The 10,434-nt window shown below is 37.7% G+C and overlaps 1 protein-coding gene across 1 annotated transcript in view; it reads left to right on the top strand.

The window, feature by feature from the left end:
* The window catches only part of LOC140554718 (tyrosine-protein phosphatase non-receptor type 14-like), a 65,883-nt gene extending 60,613 nt beyond the window's left edge, over positions 1–5,270 (top strand). Inside the window, exon 20 of the mRNA XM_072678015.1 lies at positions 308–5,270. Within this exon, the coding sequence (XP_072534116.1) occupies positions 308–436 (129 nt within the window). The 3' untranslated portion in view covers positions 437–5,270. The remainder of the gene's footprint in view (positions 1–307) is intronic.
* The last annotated feature ends 5,164 nt before the right edge of the window (positions 5,271–10,434 follow it).

Raw genomic sequence — 10,434 nt, forward strand, 5'->3', positions numbered from 1 at the left:
CTGTATGGGTAGCCCAACTAGAAACCAAAAAAGTTTGTCCTCAGGTTCCATATTGGCCCCACATATGGATGGCCCCCAGGGTCAGTGATGGGACCAGGAGGGGTTAAACATGGGCCCTATCTGGTTTGTACACTGCATACAGGGTTTAGAAGGGAGCCATGTGAGTGTATGGTGGGTTGTAGCGATGGGGTCCATGAAAGATTTTGGTCTGATACTGATGCTGGGCAAAGAAACAGTGCCATGTGTAGCTACTGGTTATTCATTGTCTCTTTCTGTCTGTCTCTCTCTCTTTTTCTCTCTCTCTCAGAGAGTGGAGGTGCCTGTAATGCTGAGCCGGTTGAGGCAGCAGAGAATGCTGATGGTCCAGACAGTCTCTCAGTACAAGTTTGTGTATCAGGTTCTGATCCAGTTCCTCAAGAGCTCCAGACTCATCTGAGTCAGACTGCATGTGTGTATATGTGTATATGTGTGTGTGCACCATCCTGACCCAGCTTCTACTGCTGGTGTCATCTAGCCCACATTGCCTTTGGCTTAAGGCCTGGCCTGAACATTCATAGTTGACTTTGGAGTGCCTGGAAAATGGACCAACATCTTGAACAGATACAATCATAATGGAAAAGCATCCCTAAAAAATCCAACCACTATGAACAATTGTCTCTTGCCGGCCAGATGTCTGCATCAGTTTGAGATGCTTTTCTAGAACGTTGTCATCGGATACATTTCTGGAAGTTCCCGAAGCCGAGATTTTCTAATACACTAGGAGCTCATATGGAGGTTCTCCCGAAGCCGTCACTAGCAAAGCTAGAGAATCTGAAGAGGCTATTTTATTATGTATTATTTTGCAAATTAATGCAAATATGTGATTTTCTCAGTAATCAAAAAGTAACCTGCGAAAAGCGGAAGTGTACATTTCTTTAAAATTTGCTAACTTCAAGAAGTCCATAAGGTCCATCATTGTGCCGGAACAATGACAAAGCATACTTTTATTTTAATAATTCTGGTTTAATTTATTTGTATTACATTCTTTATATATATATATTTTAGGAGAATATACAAGGATGATTTCTACATAAAATATGTATGAACTCCAGCATATTGATAGATCTCCCCAAATATTATAAACAAGATAATCAAGAGGCAGAGAAATGTAATCGCTGTTGTAAACAGCAGAAGACCGGCCACTGTAAGGCCACCATCACAATGTGTGTGTTTTTGTGATTCTGAGGCGGTTTCGGTGGAATCCATGATAAGCAGAGGTCGTCAGACCAGTTTAGGGTCCACTGAAATTATTTGAGTTGTGTTATTCACACCAAAACACAATCTTTGGACTGTCTTTTCTAAAATATCTGTAAGCAGACAGTATGGCCAAGCTGTACATAGCAGTTCATGGAAGCATTTTAATAATGAATGCTTCAAATTGTTGTAATTTTTTCACTTTAATTTATTATACGCCTTTTGTGTGCGTCTCTCTCTATAGGTCTCTTTTATTCACTCTGTGTCAAGTAAATAATTTGCATTCACAGGGGCCAAAGTGCAGGACATATTATGCCTTTTTTTTTTTTTTTTTAATTCCCTTTACGCATTTCAATTTAAGCTGCCGCAGATAGAGTAAACGTTTTTTTAAGCTCTTCTGCATCTCTTCGTCACATTACCACAAACAACAGTGTTAACAGATTTACACGTAAAAAAGCACAAAATATTTGATTCTCTCAAAACACACTTAATTTAGAAGCCAAAGGAAAACCACTTCAGCAGTTGTCCATTGGTGTCTACTGCAAGTGTGTTTTGAGTAGAGATGCACCAACATAGATTTATTGGGGATAAGGGGACAGGACCAATGTTCGCAAGAACTCTGCGTATTCCGAGTCAGCCCTCGGAAATGCATGTTAAAAGCTTGTTCTTGAGGGGTGGCTAAAAAGCACAAATTACACTTCCTGGCTGTAGGGGAGCCCAGGAGCAAAAAACACCAGTTCTCAGGTCATGTTTGTTTGTTGTGCCCTTAATACTGATGTAAGAGAAAGAAGCTCTGCTTTTATTGGCTGCCCTATATTCAAGAAGCACCGAGCTGAAAGACGGCTCAGAACTGCAGTATGAGTGGGTATGGCTAAACTGTGGTAGGCTGAATAGGCGGAGACATGTTAATAAGTTGGTTGTTGTGACAAAAAAGAAACAGTGAATTCAGACTGTTTTGCAGCAGTTTCCATATATGGACATTATTTAGTAATTACTTCATAATTAAGACTTCCATAAAGTGAGGGAACTTTTCTGTGATAGGTTCTCTTTATCGCCTTTCTGTGACTGGCACCAAAATCGTAAACTGATTGTTGTATTTATTTTAATTTAAAAAAGAGTTATGTAAAAAGCTAAGGGCTGCACAGTTACGACTTGTCGCAACATTCAGTATATTGAAAGAAGAAATGTGAGAGGAAAATTATCAAACAGATAAAAACGTAATTAAACAATAATCAATCTCAAACGTTTATTTAACTGACCCTCATTTTAACTGCTGAACAGCAGTCCAAATTAAATCTTACAATACGTCTGATGATGATAAACTCACTAACAAAATGATCTCACATGAAATCATAATGTAATGCAAAATTATTTTCAAAATAAAATTATAATTCATAATCAAACTAATAACAATAACTTTTTTCCACTCATCAGAAATTTCATTGGCCACAGATATACCATGCATCCCTATAATTTTTCTGTTGGAATTATTGTCTGTGGTAAGATAACTACACAACAGTAGATGTGGCTGATTGAGATTAGTCTTATAATTCTGAATGTTTAAATTGTGCATGCTCCCAAGGAATACATGTTCTTTTTTATTCATGTTGTAAATTAACAAATATATTGTAATACTCCACTCATTCCATGCTGTGGTCACTTTTGTAGCATGGTACGGTAGCTAAGAATGGACAAGAAATGGGATGATGTTAAAAGGCCAGCTGGTTGTGTATAAGGCCAAACATGTTCCTTAATTGTATGCTCAATATGGTCAAATGTTGGACCGTGCACTGTAGGCTCCAGTGTGCACTTACTCACAAGCTGAAAGCTTGGAAGCAGCGGTAGCTTTGTAAAAAGTATATTTGTATCTCATTCAAATGATAATAAACAGTCATATCCTAGCATAGCTTATAGCGTAGAACAGAGAGTGGACTAAGTGCGTGCAGTAATTGATATATTGATATTGAGCTGAGCTCTTGCTGAGTTTCATTGCAGCTCTAATCAGATCCCCCGATTCCTTCTGAGCGCTTTACCTATCTAATCTACGAGTGTGTTACACTAGATTAAGTTAAGATTAAATGGAATACTTAAAAAAAGTTAAAAAGTAAAACAAAATTACTCACTGAAGTAAAAGACAAAAGTCATATGAAAAATATATTGTGTTATTTTTCTTTTTTACATTTATTGTTAAATCTTGTTAAAATAATCACTGCTTGCTTCCATGCTTTTGGCCTGATGTGTGTGCAGCTCTATAGAAGTAAGACATTCATAGTAAACCACTAATGTGAACACTAGGGGGCCAGATTAAACTCTGAAGTCCTACACCTCAGAGACAGGGCAACTCCAAGAACCATGTCTAATAAACACTGCACCTAGACTGCCATTAATCAGACTGTTTAGTTTTGTCTTCACAGCTAAAGTAAGTTGTCCCATGTTCTCAACCACATTGATTTGCCTGCGCAAAAAAAAACAACAGAAAGATCTGGATATGTTATAAGCAAGTCTAGAGAGGTTTTATGGGTGTATATTTACAGTGATTAGATTGGTGACAGTCTAAGCCCAGTGTTTGTTAGCAACGTTAGTCTAGAACAGTGCTGCTCAATCCTGGTCCTGGTGATCCACCACCCTGAAGAGTTCAGATCCAGCCCCAGCTGACTCTAATGTTCAGTTGCTCCTGGAGGCCTTCATTATCTGGATCATCATGGTGTGTTAGATTCGGGGTGGAGCTAAACTGCAGGGTGGTAGATCTCCAGGACCAGGATTGAGCAACCCTGGTCTAGATCCTCCTGTTCTACACTGGAAAGCAAATTTCAGACACCAAACATGTCTTGGCTGATGTCTGGAATCAGGGGGAAATTATGTTTGAAATTAGCCTTTTATATCAGGCATGTGTACGTGGAACTCACCTGTAACTCCTTTATTTTAAAAAAGTGAGGGACGTTTTGGGTGATAGATGCTCTTTAACACCTTACCGATAGCATAAACTGCTGTTGTATTTTTCAAGAAAGCCAAGCTAGTCGTAACTGCAGCTGTAATATTTGTCTGTCATCTAATGTCTGAAAACTGTAGATTAAATTACTAAATTACTAAATCCCATGGAGCCCCACACAACATGTAAGGCAAAGGAACAAGATCCTAAGTCATGGCCATGATTAAGTAAGACAAGATCTTGTAGCTACTACTTAATTATCTTGTTCCCACACCTTACCAAGTTGTGGCTATGACTTAATTATTTTGTTTCCAAGCCTTACTAAGTTATGGCCAGGAATATTTGTCTCATTCCCATATCTTACTAAGCCTTTGACTTAATTATCTTGTTCCTGTGCCTTACTTTTATCTTGTTCTCACATTTTACTAAGTCATGGTTATGGCTTAATTATCTCGTTTCCACACCCTTACTTAAATATACCATTCACACACTTTACTTAGTCATGGCTATGACCTAATTATCTTGTTTCCACACCCTACTAAGTTGTGTCCCTGACTTCTTTGTCTTGTTTCCACACCTTACTAAGTCGTGATAATGACTTGAATGAATTATCTTGTTCTCTCAAAAGTCTTGGCTATGACTTAATAATTTTTATGTGGGAAGTCACCACGGGGCTCTGTAAAATCCACAGTGGCATCATAATAATACATTTATCATCCAGCTCAATCAGGTGGGATTTTTTGCAAGGTGTGGTCCTGTCATTATTTGCTAATGGCTAACAGAAGTAGTGCCACACATGATGTAAACAAATGTGCCATATTTTCCATACATCCTTAAATGGCATTTTGACAGACAAACCAACGTGATTCTGAGTCTTCTGCTAAGGTACATGACAAAATCATGCAGTCTGAGACGCAGCTATTTAATTTGATACCATTCAGAATAAGTGGAATGAGTTTTCCAGACTATGTGGACCATATTCATATGTTAATGTAGACGGTAACTGATCTGAACACACAGGCCATATATTTGTCAATGCATTTTCAATGTCTTTTCTTTTCTCTGTTTTATTGCTGTAAAAACCTGTGTGTGTGTGTGTGTGTGTGAGTGTGTGTTGGGGGGATGGGGGTGGGGGTGGGGTGATTAAAGTAACTCCTATGAGCCACATTCCAAATAATTGTGCTCCCTTTGCAGTGCACTAGTTAAGTGCCCTATTTAGTAAGCCAGTGTATTAGTGCCTTAATGTCCATAAATAGCGAAGGTGTCCGAAAATGATGTCAAAGCAATGCCATAGCAGAACCTCCTTGGGTTCCCCAAACTACATTTCCTTACATGGTTCTTTAAAGGAAAAGGCTGACTTACAGACACATCCGTGTGTATTTCGACCTAATCTCTACTTGCTGCATCTGTAGTAATAGAGTCAATTTTAAAGACAATAGTTGCAATGCTTTTCCGCTTACTTGGAAAACAACAGAAAGACCATTGACTCTGAACGCTCTTATAATAGAAGTCAATGGGCAGCTGCTTGAGCTCTGAGTCAGTGAGCTATCTATTGTTTCTAAGTACAGTGTATTCAGTATTGTCAATGTTCAGTGACCATATGATGCCATCCATTTAAAGCAGGGCTGCTTAATCCTGGTCCTGGAGATCTACCCCCATGCAGAGTTTAGCTCCACCCCGAATCTAACACACCTGATCCAGAAAATGAAGGCCTTCAGGAGCAACTGAACATTAGAGTCAGCTGTGCTGGATCTGAACTCTTCAGGGTGGTAGATCTCCAGGACCAGGATTGAGCAGCCCTGATTTAAAGGTTCTCTTTGGATCCAGAAGTGGTTCTTCTGTGGCAGCACTCCAACCTTTAAATTCAAGAGTTCAAAGCGAAGCTGGATTGACCCACTCTGTTCATCCACATAAATTTGACTCCTCAGTAGAGCAAACCTGAACCTTTTCTATATCTCGCAGAACCAAAGAGTGGGTTCCTGTGTACTTTTGAGTCTATATTTTTCAGATTCCTCTTTATGTTAAGAGAAAGTTATGCAAAGTAAGCTAAGTCTGTGTAGTGTTGCAGTGTAAACAGACAAGCTTAATTTGAGATGAATGTTTCTTGCCATTTGTTTTGACTTGGTACCTTCACATACCATAAATAAAAGAAAACTATGCATGCATTTTATACTTACTTGTATATAAGTATACTCATGGACAATATAAGCTTCTGCTAGCTGTTGTATTCATTATAAGTATGTTTTAATGGCAGTTTTTCTGTGACGACAGTATTTTATTTGATATTGTCTTTTGCTAAGTGCCGCATTCCATTCTTTATCTGCAGGTATCTGCTCTCGGGCTTATGCATTCCTTCATGTTACCAAATTACATTTCCAAATTTCTACTTCATTCTGTACATACTACTATACTGTACATGTATCAATCTGTATATGCTTTGCAAGCACATTGTCTATTTTTCTCCAGCAAAAAAAAAAAAAACGAAGCTGTCACACTTGCCTTTTATGCAATAAAGCATTATTTTCTCAATGCTGCCTGCTCAGACTTTGAATACCTTAAATTAACTTAAATATACATTAAAACCACTGACATAAAGTGAAGTGCATAACACTGATTATCTGGCTACAGTGGCATCTGGAAGCTACATATTAGCAGCATGTGAACAGTCCGTTCTTGAAGGTGATGTGTTTGCTGGAAAATGGCGTAAGAATGTGAGCCACTTTGACAAGAGTTCAGTTGTGATGGCCAGATGACTTGGTCAGAACACATCCAGAACAGCAGGCCTTGGGGGTTCATGTTAGGCAGTGGCCAGTACCTATTAAAACTGCTTCAAGAAAGGACTTAGTATTTGAATGGAAGTAGCTGAATGTTTCTTACATCTGTTTAATTGCTGTCAAATTGGCAGTGGACATTGTTATGTGAAACGAGTACATTAGATTGTATTGTCTTGTTTCAGCATCACCGAATGAAGATGCTTTGAAGTGCGGCATATTTGTCTTCTCCATGACCAAACCTCTGAATATCACACCCTAATGCCTTTCTTCACCTGCAACGTTTGACGTGTCTTCAAACTGCCGTCCAGCAGAGGGCAGAGTTTAAGCTAAAACAGAGCTAAGTGAAGTTGGCTGTAGTAAGAAAAAAAAAACACAATACAAATTCTGAGAAGACAGTAATTAGAAACATTACTGATGATCAAATTGTTTCCCTACCCTTCAGAACCTTTCAGTGATTCTCTCAAATAGGAATGCACCAATCCGGCTTTTCCGATATCGATACTGATACATAAACTTTGCATATCGGTCGATACCTGATTCCAGTCCGATACCATTGCTGAATTAATAAACCGTATACCTCACCATGTGGGAGAGACTTGAGGAATCAGGATTGACATATACATTACTAACTTTGTAAAACAAAATATAACAAATAACCACGTATAAATGTACTAAATTGCTATTTATTTGTCACTAAAATAATAAACAATTGTGCAGGACCTTGAGACAGCATTCAAATTCACAAAAACACAAAAATAAAATCTAGCAGTTGAACCTAAGAATAAATAAGTAACTTAGCTAAACATTACAAGCAGTAATCGAACATTGCAGACATGTAAACATTTAGTGCAGTCTCACACCAACAAGTTAAAGTGAAAGGATTGGTTCCATGAATCAGTCTAATTATCCGATACCCGATCCAGCTTAATATGGGGACCGATGTCTGATCCTAATATCGGATCGGTTCATCTCTACTTTTAAGTTAGCATGTGTAGGCTTGGGCGATAGCATAAATTTAGAATTATCATGGTTAACAATATTATCATGACTTAGGCACTTCCACTATGATTTGAGGTTCGCTGGTTCAAATCCCGGGTCATGCTGCTTGTAATCAGCATCCAGAGTCTGAGAGAGCACAATTGGCCTTGCTCTCTCAGGGGTGGTTTAATGGCACTTCCTCCTCAGTGTGATGTTGGTCAGCACAGGTGTCTGTTAGCTGTTGTATCGGAGCTGAGGAGCCGCCTTCTTTTCCTCTCGTGCTGGCTGCCTGGCGAAGCTGCATTAGCGGCAGTTCGAGTAGAGGCAGTGGCTGACTTCATGTGTCAGAGAAGATGTGCTAGTCTTCACCCTCCTAGTTTGGGGCCAATGCTAGTGCTAGTGACAGGGATTCCAAATTGGGTTGGAAATATTTAAAAATTAGAAGTAAATGATATATATAAAAAAACAACAATACTATCATGATACATTTACATCATATGATGCATCCTTGATCTGCTGTTTTTTTACAGAAAGAAAATAAATTATAATTATAATTCGATTTATATGTATAGTATAGTTATGTATGGTATTTATATGTAATGTATAGTTCCTTGTAGTTTAAATTAAAAGTACTAAGCAACACAGACTAGTTCAAACACAAACAAGGTGAGTAAGTTCCTAGTAAAAATAGGATTATAATGATGATCTCAGGCTTTTACAGTATACATCATCATTAGGGTCTCACAACTGAGGATTATAATGATGATCTCAGGCTTTTACAGTATACATCATCATTAGGGTATCACAACTGAGGATTATAATGATGATCTCAGGCTTTTATAGTATATATCATGTTTAGGCTATTAAAGCTGTAAAGTACATAATGATGACATTAAGCTTTTACAGTATATTTTATCTTTAGGCTAAGAAACCAAAGTCTTTATGTTATCCTAACTGAAATATATAATGATAACCTCAGGCTTTTACAGTATATATCACATTTATGCCAACCTAACTGAAGAGTATAATGATGTCCACGTCTGATAAAAATCTGCAACAACTCATAAGGTGTAAAACTTAAATAGGAGATCACTGATCTAAAGAAGAGACACACTAAGCTGGAGTAGCTTTCACTCACAGTATTACTTTATTTGGAGTGGTCCTTTGTAGATGGACAACATATAAGCAATTTTAAAGTTTTAAATTAAACTCCTTAATTGAATGCAATTGGTCATTCACTAGCTTAAAGAAACTATATTTTGAAAGGATAGTTAAACAATTGGCTAAACATTTGTAAAGCTGTCGAAATGTTATTAAACCATTCAAATTTTCTATGTTTCTGCATAAATTAATTAGATTCAAACATTTCAAAACTTCATTCGATTTTCACACGAGTCCTAAACATAGATAATGAGAACCAAATCAAACAAATAAGATTCAGCTATTAGACTTCATTTATTTATTGAGAATAAATGATCCAATATTACTAAATCTGCAGCAAGACAACTACCCTAAGCACACTATTCATTCTACCAAAGAATAAAGAAGAATAAAGCTAACGTTTTAGAATGGCCAGGTTAAAGTCCTCACCTTAATCCAATAGAAATGTTGTAGAAGGACCTGAAGCAAGTAGGTCATGGGAGGAAACCCACCAACATAAGAATGGAAGCTTTTTTCAGAAATGTTTAATTGCAGTTATTGCTGTAGATAACACCAGACACTTGCAGATCTGTAGTATTGGATCATTTTCATCAGTAAACTAATGACCAGGTCTAATATTTGTGTCTCATTTGTTCGGTTTGGTTCTTTTTATCTACATTTAGGACTAAATCTGGTGAAGCTTTGGGTCAGATTTATGCAGAAATATTAAAGTGTGTAGAAGAAAAAGAGAGGTCATGGGTCTTCATATTGGACAATAACCCAAAAGATACTTCAAATGAGAGAGAGCAAGATCTCTAAACAGTAGTCGGGTGAAGGCACCTGGAGCAAAATTCCAGTACAACAGATGGAACATAATATTAAATTGAGGGTACCAATAATTTTGTTCTCTCTCTCTCTCTCTCTCTCTCTCTCTCTCTGTTGTTCCAATTCAAACAAAAGAAATAAAAATGTGAATACCAAAGAATTTGTAACTGCAACAGTAGTGCATTTTGCATTTTCTGAAGGAAGTGTCAATATGTTTGGTTATGACCGTAAAAGAATGTCTTTTTAAATCCCTAAAAATATGCTGACTGTAATATGTGTCCTGGGTGGTCTGATCATGAGTGACCAGCACAAAATACAGGTTAGAAAGGAATACAATGCATCTCGAGCATGCATTGTAATCCAATCACGCAAATCTCATAGGTGGTCAGTAATGCATAGGATTTCTAGTAGTGTGAACGGCAAAGCGCCTTGATGCGTCCCAACAGCCAAGCACCACCCGCATCAACCGCATCACTGTCCCAGCCTGAAAATACATAAATCTTCTACTGTTCATTTATAAGTTGGTCTACTAGACAACAAGATCAAAAATGGGAA

This window comes from Salminus brasiliensis, chromosome 1, assembly GCF_030463535.1.
Source record: "Salminus brasiliensis chromosome 1, fSalBra1.hap2, whole genome shotgun sequence".
In the NCBI taxonomy this organism is placed as follows: Eukaryota; Metazoa; Chordata; class Actinopteri; order Characiformes; family Bryconidae; genus Salminus; species Salminus brasiliensis.